At 40.7% G+C, this 19,509-nt stretch overlaps 1 protein-coding gene across 3 annotated transcripts in view; it reads right to left on the bottom strand.

Annotated features, from left to right (window-relative positions):
• The window catches only part of TUBGCP4 (tubulin gamma complex component 4), a 52,049-nt gene that overhangs the window by 5,634 nt on the left and 26,906 nt on the right, over positions 1–19,509 (bottom strand). For all 3 annotated transcript variants that reach the window (XM_066276879.1, XM_066276878.1, XM_066276876.1), the window contains 4 exons: positions 5,025–5,075; positions 4,491–4,596; positions 2,978–3,085; positions 2,402–2,540 (listed from right to left, as the gene is read on the bottom strand). In XM_066276879.1, the coding sequence (XP_066132976.1) occupies positions 2,402–2,540; positions 2,978–3,085; positions 4,491–4,596; positions 5,025–5,075 (404 nt within the window). The remainder of the gene's footprint in view (positions 1–2,401; positions 2,541–2,977; positions 3,086–4,490; positions 4,597–5,024; positions 5,076–19,509) is intronic.

Raw genomic sequence — 19,509 nt, forward strand, 5'->3', positions numbered from 1 at the left:
GCAGGGATTCCCAGGAGCATACTTACTTATTCTCAGGTAGGCACACAGAAGACACTACTCATTTAGTTTTAAAAAATTACCCATTTCTGCCTGACCAGACTGTGGCACAGTGGATAGAATGCCGAACTGGGATGCTGAGGACCCAGGTTCGAGACCCCGAAGTCGTCAGCTTGACCGTGGGCTCATCTGGTTTGAGCAAAAACTCACCAGCTTGGACCCAAGGTTGCTGGCTCGAGCAAGGGGTTACTACTCAGTCTGCTGAAGGCCCATGGTCAAGGCACAATGAGAAAGCAATCAATGAACAACTAAGGTGCCACAGTGAAAAACTGATGATCGATGCTTCTCATCTCTCTCTGTTCCTGTCTGTCTGTCCCTATCTATCCTTCTTTCTGACTCTCTGTGTCTCTGTAAAAAAAAGTAAAAAAATAAAAATTACCCATTTCTAATGGAACAACATATTTAAAATAGGACACCTTGTTTGGATTCTGATTTAAATAGACCCAACTATAAAAGGACTTTTTTAGATAACTGGGATAATTTCAATGTGGACTGGATATCAGATAATAAGGAATTACTAATTTTATTTATTATTTTTTTATTAAGCAAGAGCACGAGAGGCAGAGAGACAGATTCCCGCACGTGCCTCCACCATGATTCACTTGACATGCTCCCTATCAGTGATGCTCTGTCCATCTGTGGCCGTTGCTCTGTTGCTTGGCAACTGAGCTATTTTTAACGCTTGAGGTGGAGGCCACGGAGCCATTCTTAGCATTTGGGGCCAACTCACTTGAACCAATCGAGCCATGGCTGTGGAGGGAGAGGGAGGGGGAAGGGGTGGGAGTGGAGAAGTAGATGGTTGCTTCTCCTGTGTGTCCTGACTGGGAATCAAACCTGGGACAGTCACATGCCGAGCCTACACTACCATTGAGCCAACCAGCCAAGGCAGGAATTACTAATTTTATTGGGCATGATAATGGGCATTGTAGTTATGTTAAAAAACATGCCTTTCTGAATTGCATAGTGGTGGAACAAAATGACATGTCTAGGATTGCTTGACAGGTACTAGCAAATAAAACAAGTCTCATAATGTGGGTGGTTACTAAAGATGGATAATGTGTACATGGGAGTTCATTATAGTCCATACTTGTTTTTATTTGGAAATTTTCATAATAAAATGTTTTAAAAATACTGAGTTTGATTTCTTTAAGGTATTCAGACCATATCAAGTAAGGAGATGAAGAGACTTGGGTCTGTGGGCTCTGAACCTGACACAGAAGCTTTCCCCTAAACAAGCCTTATATTTTCCAATTTATACCTAGTCTCTCATGCCCTAAGCTTCTCTATCCCTCAAAAGTGTAGGGGGTTGTGAACTGGAAGAGGGGGGACTAAAAGAGGCCCATTTGTTCATTTCTCTTTCCTCCATTCCCCTAGCTGAGCATGACAGTTTCCATCCTCCAGCCACCATGGTCAAGTGCTGGAATCTGTGATAGGATTTGGGACATTCCTGAAATGGCTTGGGGATGGATTTCAGAGGCTACCACCAGTCAAGTATGCTTCTCTTGCTTCCTTTCTCTAGAGCTCTAGTTTCCCTCTGGTTTAGGGACATTAGGTCCTGACAGGGCCAAGCAACAGTACATGGCAGACTCTCAGGGTAAAGACCAAAGCTGACCCAAGAGTCTTACCACCTTGGGGTAACACTTCTTTACTCTGCCCTCCTCCTAGCTTGACTGTCTCCACTGCTTCTCCTTGGGGTAATACCCCAATGGCTAAAGTCCATACCAGACACTTCAGCTTAGAAAGTCTTCCCAAGTAAATAAAAAATTTTAAAAGGGAAGAACCTTGCCAGTCTGATGGAATTATCAAAGGCCATACTCAATGTGGTCAAAGACTATATGTGCCAGGGGCCACAAACTGGCAGCCTGTGAAATGCTTGTTATTTTGTCATTAAAACAAAAACTCATTTTAAAAAAATTATTTATTGTGTGACAGAGACAGAAAGAAGGACAGACACACTGGAAGGGAGAGAGATGAGAAGCATCAATTCTTCACTGCGGCTCCTTAGTTTCTCATTTGATTGCTTTCTCATATGTTCTGTGATCGGTGAGTTACAGCAAAGCAGGTGACCCTTGCTCAAGGCAGCGACCTTGGGCTTCAAGCCAGCGACCTTGGGCCTTGCTCAAACCAGATGAGCCTGTGCTCAAGCCAATGACCTCGGAGTTTCAAGCCTGGGTCCTCCACATCCCAGTCTGACGCCCTATCCACTGCACCACCGCCTGATCAGGCAAAAACCCTCATTATTTTAAGGGTTTGGCTATTATTCTCCCACCAATTCTATTCCTGCTTTGTTCCCTTGGAAGTAAGGTGGGTCATATTTACCTGAGAGAAATTCAGAAATACTCACTTTTCCAAGACAGCAGGAGTGAAAAGAATGTGCAGTGGCCACTGAACTTTGTAGGAAAGGCCTAGGGCTGCCCAGCCTGATGCCGGGGCCTCCCGAGGAGAAGTTTCCCGAGAAGGCCCTTCTCTGGCCTGAGTAGCATCTGTCAAGAAGAGAAGAAAGGATGTCTAGATCAGACTCTGCTAATTTAGAACCAGAGCTTCAACAGGTAATCAGCATTTATGAAGTGAGTGCTCACACAACCTGCAGTGTCAGGGCATAAAGGGGACAGAAAGAGAGCTTGCAGAGGCAAGGACACTCTATGTGAAGTTCTCATAGGAGGTCCTTTAGCGAATCTTCTTTCAGCAATCAAGTCTGGTGGCTTGAAATAAAGACAATTCCAACAGCAAGACACAAACAAAACCCATGGCCTAGGCATTTCCCTCAGCCTCTCTGGACTTCTTTCCCTTTTCTCCTGTATGAAATTTGGGCTACGTGGTTTCTAAGGTCCAAAAGGATACGGTTTCTGTGGAGGTGGATGGAAGCAGAGATGGGAGAAGAGATGACCAGTAGGAACAGAAGCAAGAAAGAATGGCAAACCTTTATGCTCCTTTCCATGGTACTCAATTATTAGGTGCAACAGCGGGAGAAGGTTGTCATCGTCTAGCAACACCTTGTGTGCTGACTGTTGGAAGGCCACATTCACATCTGCAAGAAAGAACACATGGGCTGACATGAATGCCTGGCTACATAACAAACCCAGACTCCTCCGGCTTCCCACCTCTTCCAGACTGCCTAACACTAACAGCTGGACACAGTAGATGTCAGCTGCTTTTGCTGGACTAGCACGTTCCTCCTCCTCTTATTGGTAACAGCATCCTGATTTTCCTTGGAGAATCACCCCTTCCCAGTACAGTGCAGTTGACAGTACCTGATCCTTGGGGTCAACAGGGGACTCAGGAATGGAATGATTAAATGGAATACAATACTCTACACTATTATGTTTAGAGGTATGAACATGATCCAAGCCAGGTCAATTAAGAGACTATTCAGACTGAAAGAGTACAGCTTTATGTGGGGGTGTGTGGGCACACACATGTATCTGCAACTGTGATAAACAGGGACTTAGTAGCATGTAAGCTTTGCTGGAAGCCATCCTGCCATGGTATGGAACAGGTCTGTCTGAGAAGGTAGAGGCAAAGATGGAATAACACCAAGTCCTGAAGGTATCATGTGAGCCACTGGATCAAACTCTACCTAAAGCCATCATACCGCTGATCTTTTCAGTTATAAAAATCATTGAATTATTTCCCCACTTTGTTCAAGTGAGTTTGAATTGGATTTTCTGATATTTGCAACCAAAAAAGTTTTATTTAAGTATAGTGCATGTCTATTGTTTTGTAGAGCTAGAAATATAGTAACTCTCTCTCCCTCTACCCCATTTTCTTTTTTCTTTTCCTTCCTTCCTTCTTTCCTTTCCCCCCTCTCCCTTCCCTGTCTTTCTCTTTTTTTTCTTTTTTGTGACAGAGAGAGAGAGAGAGAGAGAGAGACAGAGAGAGGGACAGACAGGAAGGGAGAGAGATGAGAAGCATCAATTCTTTGTTGAAGCACCTAGTTGTTCACTGATTGCTTTCTTATATGTGCCTTGATGGGGGGCTCCAATAGAGTGAGTGGCCCCTTGCTCAAGCAAGCGACCTTGGGCTCAAGCTGGTCACCTTGAAGTCTTGAACCTGGGTCCTCCACATCCCAGTCTGACGTTCTATCCACTGCGCCACAGCCTGGTCAGGCAACCTAAAGAATCTTAATACAGTAAGTGGCAATAAGTTCCTGTATGTCTCATAAAGAATATATGACTATAATCTGATGAGATAAAATAGCTGGTTTGAAAGCCTGTATGTACCATCTCTTCCAGGAAAGGTCATAAGCCAAGAGGCCGCTCCCAGTGACCTCAGTGTGAAGCCTACCTGAAATGCCCTCCATCTTTGGAAACACTGCTCTGTAACTCACCAGGCTGCTCTTTTGAGAAGCAGGCCTAAATGGTTCAGCAGCAGCAGCCAAGAAATACCCTACAACTTCAGTAAGCTGGTAATCCTCAGGCCCACAGGGCAATTACCATGTTCCGTTACTGCAGTGGGTGGTGTTTTTAACATGTGCTGAGCCGTGTCAATGAAGGCCTGAAACAGTTCTCCACGTCCCAGAAGGTAAAAGTCTTTAATGATCTGCAGAAAGAATTTCAATTTACAATTTGGTAATTCAGTAGGGTCATGAGCCCCTTACTATCTTACTGGAATTACACATATAATTTCCAAATCTCATGAATTTGAGCTAACCTACAAAAGGATATACAGACTTTTGGCATCTTAAAGGGGCATCTTTAGTAATCCCTCAATGGCAGGATGTCCGGTGTGTCTTTGGATTCATCTTTTCAGTGAAAACAGTTATGCCAGAAGAAAGTTAACAGCTAAAGACTTGTACTGCAGTAACTTTGTAGTATTAGGTGGAGTTGGCCCACGTGGCTGAGGACATATCAGGCCACTCTAGAAATCTGGGTATGTACAGGCAGCCAGTGCTCCCAGGAGAGGCTAGAGAATGAAGTCACTGCCTACCAGCATCACTTTATGAGTGAATAGAATTGCTAAGCTCTTACCTTCAGCTGACCCAGTAAATCTGACTCTTCTACCATCAACTTCCAGAGATGCTGTGAAAAGAACCAACAAAACAGGGACAAAATTTCATTATGAAAACTTCTGTAAAATATGGTATTATACAATCCTAGCAATATATTGAAAAAAGAATGTAAACCATGACCAAATTGTGTTAAATCCAGTAATGAAAGGGTAGTTTAACAGTAAAACGGTACATAGAAATGGAAATGTTCTGAAATTAAATAGTGATGACTACATAATATTGTGAATACAGCTAGTGCTCGACTTACAACCACGATTGGTTCCAACAGACCGGTCATAACACGATTTGGTCGTAAGCTGAGTAGGCTATAAGTACAGTACTGTGAAATGATGTTATAAAAATCTTTAAGTCATATTTTATCATAATTTTCTTTGTTCATTTTATGCCATTTGTATCATGTCTACACCATTTTGTTTCTTATTTTTACATTTGTCAGGTTTGAAACACTACATTACCAGTACAACTGGTTTAATATTTGCAAAACATACAAAATTACAAAATACAGGTGCATACAAAAATACAAAATACAGGTGTAAAAAATACCACAGGAAACATTTTCCCAATTGCAAAACATATCAAAATATATAAACACATACAAAACATTTTATTGGCCGTTGGTGCTTGGCTGTGGATCATTGATGTGGTCATCTGAGGCAGCAGTTGGGGTTACCGGAGTTGGTTTTTTCATAAACATGTGCGATCACATTCACTTTCTTTCCTCCTTCCTATTTGTTCATTGATTGCTTTCTCATATGTGCCTTGACCAGGGGGTTACAGCAGAGTGAGTGGCCCCACTCACAGCAGAGCCCAGTGACCTTGGGCTCAAACCAGCGACCATGGGGTCATGTCTATGATCCCATGCTCAAGTCAGCACCCCTGCACTCAAGCTGGTGAACCCATGCTCAAGTTGGATGAGCCTGCGCTCATTTTCGTGTCAAGATCGATGGCCTTTCTTTCCTTCTTGGCAGGCTGAGCTGTAGACAAAGACAATTTCCTCTTGGTAGACATCTTGGGAGGGGTTTGATGAAAACTATCCAAGACACAAAACACAAATTGCTGTACCAAGTCTGGGATAACAGTTGAAATGGTGCACGCGGAGATGGTAGTGCTGCTGGAAGCTGGTCCGCACTGTCGTACATCCAGCTGGGCAACGCTTGCGCTGCCAGACACGGAGCAGTCATGGCTAGCGATTCTGGTTGTAAAGTCGAATGGTCGTTAAGTTGCATAGGTCATAAGTCGATCAATATCTGTACACCGAAGTCCACTAAATTTGTATACTACTTTTAAATGGTGCAAATGGTGTTATTAGAATTTTATCTCAAAAAATTAAATATGAATGTAATTAAGGTCAAAAAGAAAAACCATATCATCACTTCAACTGATGCAAAAAAAAAGCATTTGATAAAAGTTAACATCCATTCATGATTTTAGAAAAAAAGGAAAAAAGGAATAGAAGAAAACTTATTCTTAGAGTATATACCAAAACCCAACAGCAAACAACCTAGTTCATGTAAAGGAAATTCCTTTAAAGTTATTCAAAATTATACTAAAGCCCTGGCCGGTTGGCTCAGCGGTAGAGCATCGGCCTAGCGTGCGGAGGACCTGGGTTCGATTCCCGGCCAGGGCACATAGGAGAAGCGCCCACTTGCTTCTCCACCCCTACGCCGCGCTTTCCTCTCTGTCTCTCTCTTCCCCTCCCGCAGCCAAGGCTCCACTGGAGCAAAGATGGCCCGGGCGCTGGGGATGGCTCTGTGGCCTCTGCCCCAGGCGTTAGAGTGGCTCTGGTTGCAACATGGCGACGCCCAGGATGGGCAGAGCATCGCCCCCTGGTGGGCAGAGCGTTGCCCCATGGTGGGCGTGCCGGGTGGATCCCGGTCGGGTGCATGCGGGAGTCTGTCTGACTGTCTCTCCCTGTTTCCAGCTTCAGAAAAATGAAAAAAAAAAAAATTATACTAAAGACTTTGCCAATGCACTAAGATATGTGTGTATGCGCGCGCGCGCGCACACACACACACACACACACACACATCTGTCTGGAAAGGAAAAACAGAACTTATTAACAGATGATATCTGCATAGAAAATCCAAGAGAACTGATATACAGATTATTAAAACTACTAAGAGAATTCAGCGAGATTAAGGATTAATATACAAAAATCAACACAAACATTACCAACATGACAGGTAAATCATGCCAAGGATTTGTTCAGTGAAGTAATCAAGATTGATTCAGGGTGTCTGGAATCTCCATCCTGGCACTCATGCCCTCCTCTCTCTTTCTGATTGGAACTGACATAGATTATGAACTGGCCTTTGGCGTTACTCTTAATACTCATTACTAGACAAAGTATCTGACATCCCCCGGGGAATATAAGCACACAGGTTAAAATAACTAGACGTGCGAAGAGTTAAAGAAATATAACTGTCTGACCAGTGATGGCACAGTGGATAGAGCATTGACTTGGGATGCTGAGGTCCCAGGTTCAAAACCCCACGATCTCCGATTTGAGCACGGGGTTACCAGTTTAAGTGCGGGGTTACCAGCTTGAGCGTGGTATCTTCAAAATGAGCCCAAGGTCATTGGCTTGAGCCCAAAGTCACTGGTTCGAGTAAGGGGTCACTGGCTCTGCTTGAGCACCCCAGGTCAAGGCATGTATGAGAAGCAATCAATGAACAACTAAAGTGACACAACTATGAGTTGATGCTTCTCATCTCTCTCCCTTCCTGTCTCTCTCTCTCTCTCTTAAAAAAAGAAAAAGAAATACAACAGACTAGATAACACACTCCATCTGAAGCAGAAGTTTCAGAACAGACTGAGTGGATTCTATGCTTTGTCACACAGCTCTCCTCTCTAAGACTGAGCTACCCCAGCTATTGGGAGTATTGCCATTGTTGGCCCTCCACAAACTGCCTTTAGCTAAAGGGAGCTTCCTCACCCATGGTTCCTCTCCCTGAGCAGAGCCCACATCTAATTTCTGAGGCAGATCTGAAATGTCATAGCCCTCGAACCTAAACTTAGGACATCTCTGAAGAGCCATTCTAGTTTCAGAACTCTGTATAGGATTGGCCAAGGCTCCTGTTGCAACTACTTCAGTTGACCTTTTCTCTCTGCTCAATCCTGCTGCCCCCACTTCTTGCTACCAAATTTCAGTCTCAGAATCTGTTTCCTGGGAAATTTGACCTATGACCAAAAGTTTTAAATACTCTTGATAAACGTGCTTAAAGAGATAAGGACAATAGCAACATAGATACAAAAAAGAAATAATAAAAAAGAACCAAGTTGCTGGAACAACTGGATATCCACATGCAAAAAATTAAAAATCATCTTATACCTTGTACTACATATAAAAATTAACTCAAAATGATCACAAACTTAATAGTAAAACTGAAAACTGTTACATCCCAGGAGACAGACCACAGCAAACCCAAAGTGAATTTTATAAGTTTTATTGCAAACCTGTGCAGGGACTGCAGGCAACCCACGCAAGGGAACACTGCAGCCCCGAGCTTCTAAAATGGCTCCTTTTTATAGGGTGGCTATCTAGGCTGAGCAAGCAAACAGCATTTTACAAGGGCAGGAGAGGAGCGGTTAGCTGACCTCATTCTTGGCTAAGTCTCTAGGGTAGGGGCTTCCTTGTTCTGGGTACATAGAGTTCAGTGGAAAATATTGCTACATTTCTAACGGTTTTTTATCTTTTGCCTCCAGCCATGTACTGGATGTACTCAGTTTTCATGGCTGGTGGCCTGCATCGCTTGTCCTAAGATGTCACAAAAACTACAAATTTTCTAGAACAAAGCAGAAAAATTTTTGTGACCTTGGGTTAAGAAAAGGTTTCTTAGGCACAATACCAAAAGCATGATCCACAAAAGAATAAAAATTGATAAATTAGAATTAATCAAAATAAACTTCTGCTCTTTGGAAGACAGTGTTAAGAGAATGAAAAGATAAGTCAAAGAAGACATTCTAGGAGAAATATAGTATTTGTAAGTCACGGCCTGACCTGTGGTGGCGCAGTGAATAAAGCGTAGACCTGGAAATGTTGAGGTCGCCGGTTCGAAACCCTGGGCTTGCCTGGTCAAGGCACATATGGGAGTTGATGCTTCCTGCTCCTCCCCACCTTCTCTCTCTGTCTCTCTCCCTCCCTCTCTGTCTCTCTCTCTCCCTTTCTCTCTCCTCTCTAAAATGAATAAAATTAAAAAAAAGAAAAGAAAAGTATTAGTAAGTCACATATTAAAGGACTTACATCTAGAATAAAGAATTCTCAAAACTCAATAGTAAGGCCTGACCAGGCAGTGGCGCAGTGGATAGAGCATCGGACTGGGATGCAGAGGACCCAGGTTTGAGACCCCGAGGTCACCAGGTTGAGTGCAGGCTCATCTGGTTTGAGCAAAGCTCACCAGCTTGGACCCAAGGTCACTGGCTCGAGCAAGGAGTTACTCGGTCTGCTGAAGGCCCATAGTCAAGGCACATATGAGAAAGCAATCAATGAACTAAGGTGTCGCAACGAAAAACTAATGATTGATGCTTCTCATCTCTGTCCATTCCTGTCTGTCTGTCCCTATCTATCCCTCTCTCTCTCTCTCTGTCTCTATAAAAAGAAACACAAAAAACCTCAATAGTAAGGAAACAAAACAAAAAGAATAAAAATGGATAAGTGAACAGATGTCACCAAAGAAGATACATGGAAGGCAAATAAGAATATATAAAACATTAACATCATTAGTCAATAAGAGAATGAAAATTGAAACTATAATGAGGGAGCTCTGGTCAGGTAGCTCGGTTGGTTAGAGCATCATCTCTATACACCAACGTTGCAGGTTCAATCCCAAGTCAGGGCACATACAAGAATCAACCAATGAATGCCCAACTAAGTGGAACAACACATTCTCCCCACACCCTTCTCTTTCTCTCCTCTTACTCTCTCAAATAAGTAATCAAAAATTAAAATAAAAAAAACTACAATGAGGCAATAATTCAAATATTTATCAACAGATGAAGGGAAAACACGTTGTGATGAACAATGGGGTACTACTCAGCATTAAAAAGAAATAAACTACTGATATATTACATGCACTATGGACCAGTCTCAATTATGCTGAGTAAAAGAATAAACCAAGGAAGTGAGAAATATGTACAAAAATACCCCACAAGACTTTGTCGAAAGAAATAAAAAACAGCACAAACTGAAAGACATTTCATGTTTGTGGATCAGAAGAATTAATAGTTAAAATGTCCATAATATCCAAAGTCATCTATAGATTCAATGTGATCCCTATCAAAATTCTAAAGGCATTCTTCACAGAAAAAAAGGATTAAATAATTTGTATGGAACCACAAAAGACCCCAAATAGCCAAAGCAATCCTGACAAAGAATAAATCCAGAGAGGGAGACATCATACATCCTGATTTCAAACTATACTACAAAGCTATAGTAATTAACAGTGTATGGTACTGGCATAAAAACAGACAGAGACCAATAGAACAGAACAGAAAGTTCAGAATTAAATCCCCAAATATATGGTCAACTAATATTTGACAAGGGAACCAAGAATATCTTATGAGGAAAAGATAGTCCCTTTAATAAATGGTGCTATGAAAACTGGATAAACACATACATAAAAATAAAATTGGATTCCTCTCTTACACCATACACAAAAATAAACTCAAAATGGGTAAGGACTTAAACATAAGACCTACTATATAAAATTCCTAGAAGAAAATGTAGGAAAGAACTCCTTGATATTCATCTTGGCAATGATTTTTTGGATAGAACACCAAAATCACAGACAAGGCACTTACAGAATGAGAGAAAATATATGCAACCCCTAATTGTGATAAGGGGTTAATATTCAAAATATCTTAATAAAAGTCATACAACTCAATAACAAATAGAAATCCTCAACCCAGTTATCTATTGGGCAGAGGAACTAAACACACCTTTTTCCAAAGAAGACATCCAAAAGGTTAACAGGTACATGAAAAGATGCTTAACCACAGTAATCATCAGGGAAATGCAAATCAAAACCAGAATGAGCTATATTACCTCACACCTGTAAAAACGGCTATCATCAGGAATAACAAATGTTGGTAAGGATGCAGAGAAAATAAAACCTTTGTATTCTGCCTGACCAGGTAGTGGCGCAGTGGATAGAGCATTGGACTGGGATGCAGAGGATCCGGGTTCGAGACCCTGAGGTCACCAGCTTGACCGTGGGCTCATCTGGTTTGAGGAAAAGCCCACCAGCTTAAACCCAAGGTCGCTGGCTCCAGCAAGGGGTTACTCGGTCTGCTGAAGGCCTGCGGTCAAGGCACATATGAGAAAGCAATCAATGAACAACTAAGGTGTTGCAACGCGCAATGAAAACCTAGTGATTGATGCTTCTCATCTCTCTCCATTCCTGTCTGTCCCTGTCTATCCCTCTCTCTGATTCAGTCTCTGTCTCTGTAAAAAATAAATAAATAAATAAAAAACAAAACAAAAAAACCCCTTTGTATTCTGTTGATGGGACTATAAGTTAGTTTAGCAACTATGGAAAACAGTATGAAAATTTCTCAAATAATTAAAAAACAAAATTACCGTATGACTCAGCAGCTCCACTACCAAGTATTTATCTGAAGAAATCCAAAACACCAATTTGAAAAGACATATGCACCCCTACGTTCATTACAACATTATTTACAATAGCCCAGGTATGAAAGCAACCTATATACCTATTGACAGATGAGTGAATAAAGAAGTGGTACATACAATGGAATATTATTCAGCCATAAAAAAGAACAAAATTTTGCATTTGCAAAGGGGATTAAAGGCAAAAATAAATAAATGGGACTATATCAAACTAAAAAGCTTCTGCACAGCAGAAGAAACCAACAACAAAACAAACAGGCAGCCAACTAAATGGGAGATATGTGCAAACAACAGCTCCAATAAGGGGCTAATATCCAAAATATATAAAGAACTCACAAAGCTCAGCAACAAACAAGCAATAATCCAATTAAAAATGGAGAGAGGAAAGGCCCTGGCAGGTTGGCTCAGTGGTAGAGCATCAGCCCGCGTGTGGAAGTCCCAGGTTCGATTCCTGGCCAGTGCACACAGGAGAAGCACCCATCTGCTTCTCCACCCTTCCCCCTTTACTTTCTCTCTATCTCTCTCTTCCCCTCCTGCAGCCAAGGCTCCACTGGAACAAAGTTGGCCCGGGTGCTGAGGATGGCACATGGCCTCTCCTCAGGTGCTAAAATGGCTCCAGTTGCAACAGAGCAATGCCCCAGATGGGCAAAGCATCGCCCCCTAGTGGGCTTGCCAGGTGGATCCTGGTGGGGCGCAAGTGTGTCTGTCTCTCTGCCTCCCTGCTTCTCATTTCAGAAAAATACAAAAAAAAAAAAAAAGGAGAGAAGACATGAACAGACACTTCTCCCAAGAGGACATACAGATGACAAACAGATATATATAGAGATGCTCACCTTCACTATCTATTCACAAAATGCAAATCAAAACTACAATGAGATACCACCTCATACCTATTATATTGGCTATTACCAACAAGACAGATAATAACAAGTGTTGGAAAGGCTGTGGAGAAAAAGGAACCCTCTGCGAGTGGGAATGCAAAGTAGTACAACCATTATGGAAGAAAGTACAGTGATTCCTCAAAAACTTAAGAATAGAACTACCATATGACTGAGCAATCCCTCTCCTGGGTATCTACTCCCAAAATTCAAAAACATTGGTACACAAAGACACATGTAGCCCCATGTTCATCGCAGCATTATTCATAGTGGACAAGACATGGAAACAACCAAAGTGTCACTTGATAGAGGATTGGATAAAGAAGATGTGGTGCATATATACAATGGAATACAGCCATAAGAAATGATGACATATTGCATGGATGGGCCTTGAGAACACTATACTGGATGAGATAGATATATCAGAAAAAGCTAAGAACTGTATGATTTCACACATAAGTGGGCTATAAAACTGAAATTCATGGACATAGATAAAACTGAAGTAGTTACTAGGGGAGAGGAATGTGGGGGAGAAGGGAGCGAAGAGGAACAAATATAGTGATCAAAAATGATTTGACTTAGCCTGACCAGGCGGTGGCGCAGTGGATAAAGTGTCGGACTGGGATGCGGAGGACCCAGGTTCAAGACCCCGAGGTCGCCAGCTTGAGCGCAGGCTCATCTGGTTTGAGCAAAGCTCACCAGCTTGGACCCGAGGTTGCTGGCTTGAGCAAGGGGGTTACTTGTCTGCTGAAGGCCCACAGTCAAGGCACATATGAGAAAGCAATCAATGAACAACTAAGGTGTCGCAACAAAAAACTAATGATTGATGCTTCTCATCTTTCTCCGTTCCTATCTGTCTGTCCCTCTCTCTGACTCTCTGTCTCTGAAAAAAAAAAATGATTTGACTTTGGGTGATGGGTATACAACATAATCAACAGTTCAAATGCTATTGAAACGTTTACCTGAAACCGATATACTCTTATTGATCAATGTCACCTTGTTAAATTTCTTTCTTTATTCAGTGAGAGGGGGGGAGGTAGAGACAGACTCTCGCACAGACCCCAACCAGGATCCATCCAGCAAGCCCACTAGGGGGTGATGCTGTGCCCATCTGGGGTGTTGCTCTGTTACTCAGTAACAGAGCTCTTTTTAGCCCCTGAGGCAGAGGCCATGGAGCCATCCTCAGTGCCCAGGGCCAACTCACTCCAATTGAGCCATGGTTATAGGAGGGGAGGGACAGAGAAAGAGAGAGAGAAGCAAGAAGGGGAGGGGTAAAGAAGCAGATGGGCGCTTCTTCTGTGTGCCCTGACTGGGAATTGAACCCAGGATATTCACACACCTGGCCGACCCACTACCACTGAGCCAACCAGCCAGGGCCTTGATTTTCTTTAAAAAAAAAAAAATTGGCATTTGTGACAACATGGATGGATCTCCTAGAGGGTATTATGCTAAATGAAATAAGTCAGACAGAGAAAGATAAATACAACATGATTTCACTTCTATGTGGAATCAAAAAAACAAAAATGAACAAGTAAAACAGAAACAAACTCATAGATACAGAAAACAAATCGATGGTTGCCAGATGGAAGGGTCATTGAGAGGATGGATAAAAAAAAGAAGGGACTAAGATGTACAAATTGGTAATTATAAAAACAGTCACTGGGATGTAAAGTATAGCATAGGGAACATAGTTAATAGTATTGTAGTAACTGTATGGTGTTAGATGGGCATTCGTTTTTATCAGGGTGATTACTTTGTAGTTATGTAATGTCTAGTCACTATGTTGTACACCTGGAAATAATATAATATTGTATGTTAACTGTAACTAAAAAAAAAAAGGTATGTTTAGGATACTTTGAGAAGAGTCTTATTTCAGGGAATGAATGTGACAGCTCTTCTGTAGTATATTCAGAAAAGTGTTTACAATAGCATGTATTAATAGTTCTATAAGTGTTCTGTGTAAGCTAAGGGAAAAAAGGAATAAACTATTGATATATGTAACATGGATTTATCTCAAAATAATTATATTGAGTAAAAGAAGCCTGACCCACCTCCCACCAAAAGAAAGAGCACATATTGTTTGATTCTATTTATATAAAACCTAGACTATACAAACTAATCTATAGTGATAGATTACATGACAGATAAGTGGTTGCTTGGGAGAGGGAGGGTAAGAAGGGTGAGATAAAAGCACATGGAAAGGTTGAAAATAAGGGATGGAAGACATATCAGGTAAATATGACCTGAAAGAAAGCTGAATAGTGATAATAATAACTAATAAAATAAAAACAAGATAGAATTCAAGTCAAAATATATTATATACATATATAAATGTTATAAAGAGGACATAATGTATACATAAAAAATAAATATATATTCCTTATAAATACATACATGCCTAACATATAACTTGAAAATGAAGAATAAGAACATACATAGAACTCCATACTCAGCAAAGAATATACATTCTCTGGGCACACGGAGAGCAATTAAAAGCAAAGAAAAGACCTGCGAATAGTCCATAAAGGAAGCTTCACTAAATTCCAAAGGACTAATATATAGACTATATTCTCCAATTAAAACTTAATAAATCCCTTGAATTAAAAAGAAAATCATAAAATTAAAATTTATTTAGAACAGAATGATAATGAAAACACTACACAGGCCAAAAACTTGTGCCAAAATAAAAGCAAAGCAACATTAAATTTTTATATATATTTCTTAGGAAACAAAGATTAAAAATAGAAGCATCAAGCTTCACTGTATGAAACTGGAAGAGAGTAACAGAAAACTCAAAAAAACAAGAAGAAAAAAAAATAATAAAGATAAAGGCAGATATCAGTAAAATGGAGGAAAAAATAAAGAAGATTAATAAAAAGAAAAGCTGGTTCTTGAAAAGATTAATAAAACTAAACAATAAAAGAGAAGATTGAAATAAGACAGTAAAACAAATAGCTATAGACAAGCAAAAATTTTTTAAAAAAAATTAAATCTAGATGAAATGGGTATGTGCCTAAAAGAAGTAGAAAATATCAAAACTGGTATAAGAAGAAATGAATGTCTTGACTAGATTAATAGGTTTTAAATGCATTGAAGATTTCTCCTCCTAAAAAAACCTGGCTTAGATAATTTTTCAGGTAACTTCAAAGTTTCAGTACAATTCCTGTTTTATATTAATTGTCCTAAAAAATGGAAAGAGTGACAGTTCATTTTATGAAGTTTACATAATAATCTTCTTTCTACAACCACATAAATATAATAATAGTAAATGTAGATGCAAAAATTCCAAATATTGTATGGGCTAACCAAATCCAACAGTATATTAAAACAAAACATCACATTCAAGTATGGTTTATCTTAGGAAGATTCAATATCTGAAAAAAACAACCAGCAATTTTTTTTTTTTTAAAGCAATTCTTTTTTTTTTAATTTTATTTATTCATTTTTTAGAGATGAGAGAGAGAGACAGAGAGAGAGAGAGAGAGAGAGAGAAGGGGGGAGGAGCTGGAAGCATCAACTCCCATATATGCCTTGACCAAGCAAGCCCAGGGTTTCAAACCGGCGACCTCAGCATTTCCAGGTCGACACTTTATCCACTGCGCCACCACAGGTCAGGCCAACAACCAGCAATTTAACATAGGAATAAAGGAGAAAAAGAACCCAGAGAAACTGCACCTAATTGATACAGAAAAAGCAGTTGATAAAATTCAATATTTATGATAAAAATCTCATAGTAAACTATGAGAAGATAATTATTTTTACAGGGACAGAGAGAGAGACTAATAGGGACAGACAGGAACGAAGAGAGATGAGAAGCATCAATCATCAGTTTTTCATTGCAACACCTTAGTTGTTCATTGATTGCTTTCTCATATGTGCCTTGACCATGGGCTTTCAACAGACTGAGTAACCCCTTGCTCGAACCAGCGACCTTGGGTCCAAGCTGGTGAGCTTTTTTTGTTGTTGTTGTTCAAGCCAGATGAGTCCATGCTCAAGCTGGCAACCTTGGGGTCTTGAACCTGGGTCCTTCTGCATCCCAGTCCAACGCTCTATCCACTGCGCCACGGTCTGGTCAGGCGAAAAGATAATTTTTAAAATTTGATAAACTAAGCCTGACTTGTGGTGGTGCAGTGAATAAAGTGTCTATCTGAAATGCTGAGGTCGCTGGTTTGAAACCCCAGGCTTGTTTGGTCAAGGCACGCACATACCAGAAGCAACTACTATGATACCACTGAGTGGATGCTTCCTGCTCCTCCCTGCCCTTTCTCTCTCTCTACTTTCTAAAATCAATAAATAAAATCTTTAAAAAAAAAAGATATAAACTTGTTTAAAAATATTTTTGCTAAACATATGGGCCAAAAGCCCAAAGCAAACATTATAGTAATAAAACTTTAGATGCAATATCTTTAAGAATTAATGAATCGAGGATGCTCATTATCATCTCTGTTTAACACAATATATATAAACTATCACTCTGGCTGTTTAATGCTGTATTAGAGATCCGAGCGAAGATTATTAGAAAAAAAAGTTTATAAATTGGAAAATTGGAAGCTCAGTTATTTAGAGTGTTGTCCTGATACACCAAGGCTGCAGATCCCCAGTCAGGGCACATACAAGAATCAACTAATGAGTGCAAAAATAAGTGGAACAACAAATTGATGTTTCACTGTCTCCCTTCTTTTCTCTCTTTAAAAAAAAAAATAGGTGGCAAGTTGTAAAACTTTTATTGTTTCCAAATGATATAATCATTACTTAGAAAATCAATAGCATCAACACAAACTATTAGAATAAAAGACTTCAACAAGTTGCCAGGCATAAGATTAAACTCCAAAAATTAATACCACCATTTTTCTATGTAAGCAGTAACCAACTAAAAATTATATTAAAATAACAAAAAAACTATTACATACCTAGGAATTAATTTTTAAAATCTTTTTTGTTGATGTACTGAAAAGTACATACAGAAAAGTACATAAATCATAAGTTCACAACTTGAAGAATTTTCAAATTGAGCACACCTTTCTAACCAGCATCTGAAAGCCACACTCGTGCCCTTTTCCATTGACCAAGGGCAAACACATCCTGACATCTAACACCAGATTTTTTCTGCCTGTTTTTGAATTTATATACCTTGATTTACATAGTATGTATACTTTTTAATTGACTTTATTGGGGTGACACCGCTTAACATAATTAGGTTTCAGGGGCCCAATTCTACAACACATCTCTGTATACCATATGGTGTGTTCATTCCCCCTTCATCCATCACCATTTATCTCCTCTATACCTTCCTCCACCTCCCCCTGCTCCCAGCAAGTATGTATACTCTTTTTAAAAAAGGAGAGAAAGATCCAAAAGAGGGTGAGTACATGAACTGGCAACACACTCCCCTTTTCCCTCTAGATACAATGTATTTCCTTTCATTACTATAAACTGATATAACTTTCACTTTTTTCACAATTTCAAGTATTTTATTATCTGGAAATTGTGTTGTTTTCTCATCAAGTTTGGAAAAAATTCCAGAATTTCAAAGTCTTAACCCTTACCAGTAGCTCCATGTAGCTTATTTATACAGCTCACATAATTCGCTCAAAGAAATTCCTCTGAGACTAATGGGAGACTATCTTGTACAGATGCCAACTGAGTTTACAGTGCAACTGGACAAAGCTATCTTTTGTTGCTGTGCTGTATGATTGTTGGATCACGATATTTAGGATGCTTATATTAATGCTCAATGTGCATCTATGGGGAAGCTGGTCTCCTCAGAATTGGTAAACAGCCTGAACATGATGGAGTCAGTATGGACAGGTCTGCTATGTTAGATCCAGCCATTCATGACCAAAGGAAACCTCCCTGTAATCATTTGGGTGCCACTTTTGTGTGATTTTACTATAAAACGCCTGCACAGCGCGTCAGGCTGCTGCTTCTGCCTGCTGTGGTTGCCACGGCCATACTATTGAATACTATTGTTGCTGCCGCCGCACAATAAAGCATGGCCTATCTGCCTACACAGCTCCATGTGTCTTCTTTCAGCTCCCAGACTCTCACAGCCAGCCGTCTGTCCCTCGCCTCCAAACTCAGACCCAACAGCATTCATGCAAATGGCCAAGTGGCTTTGTGAACTAAAGTTCTTTCCTCTCATTTATTTTGTTCTCTTGACACTTTTGTGGAAACTAACTAGCTTGATAAAAATTTTTATAAAAATGTGTATAATACTGTTATAAACCTTTTGCAAAAACAGCATATTCAGTATAAAAAGTTTATCATTTAAAGTCACTAGAGTTTGGGCCCTAACTGGTTGGCTCAGTGGTAGAGTGTTGGCCCGGCATGTGGAAGTCCTGAGTTAGATTCCCAGTTTGACTTGGTCAGGGTACACAGGAGAGGCAACCATCTGCTTTCCCACTCCTCCCCCTCCCTCTTCTCTCTCTCCCTCTCTCTCTGTCTCTTTCCTTCCTTCCGGCAGCCATGGCTGGAATGGTTCGAGCAATTTGGCCCCAGGTGCTGAGGATGGCTCCATGGCCTCACCTTAGGCACTGAAATAGCTCAGTTGCCGAGCAACAGAGCAGCAGCCCCATGTGGGCAGAGCGTTGCCCTGTAGGGGGCTTGCTTGGGGCACATGTGGGAATCTGTCTATGTCTCCCTGCCTCTCACTTAAAAAAAAAAAAAGTCACCTGAGTTTGGATTAAGTATTTTCAATCCAGCTGAGACAATGGTTCACAATAATACCGTTCAAAAAATGTCTATTTGCAGGCCCTGGCTGGTTGGCTCAGTGGTAGAGAGTTGGCCTGGTGTGTGAAAGTCCCGGGTTTGATTCCTGGTCAGGGTCCACAGGAAAAGTGACCATCTGCTTCTCTCCTTCACCCTCCCCCCCTTCTCCTCCTGCAGCCATGGCTCAAATGGTTCAAGCAAGTTGGCTCCATGGCCTCATCTCAGGTACT

This window comes from Saccopteryx bilineata, chromosome 4 (genome assembly GCF_036850765.1).
Source record: "Saccopteryx bilineata isolate mSacBil1 chromosome 4, mSacBil1_pri_phased_curated, whole genome shotgun sequence".
In the NCBI taxonomy this organism is placed as follows: domain Eukaryota; kingdom Metazoa; phylum Chordata; class Mammalia; order Chiroptera; family Emballonuridae; genus Saccopteryx; species Saccopteryx bilineata.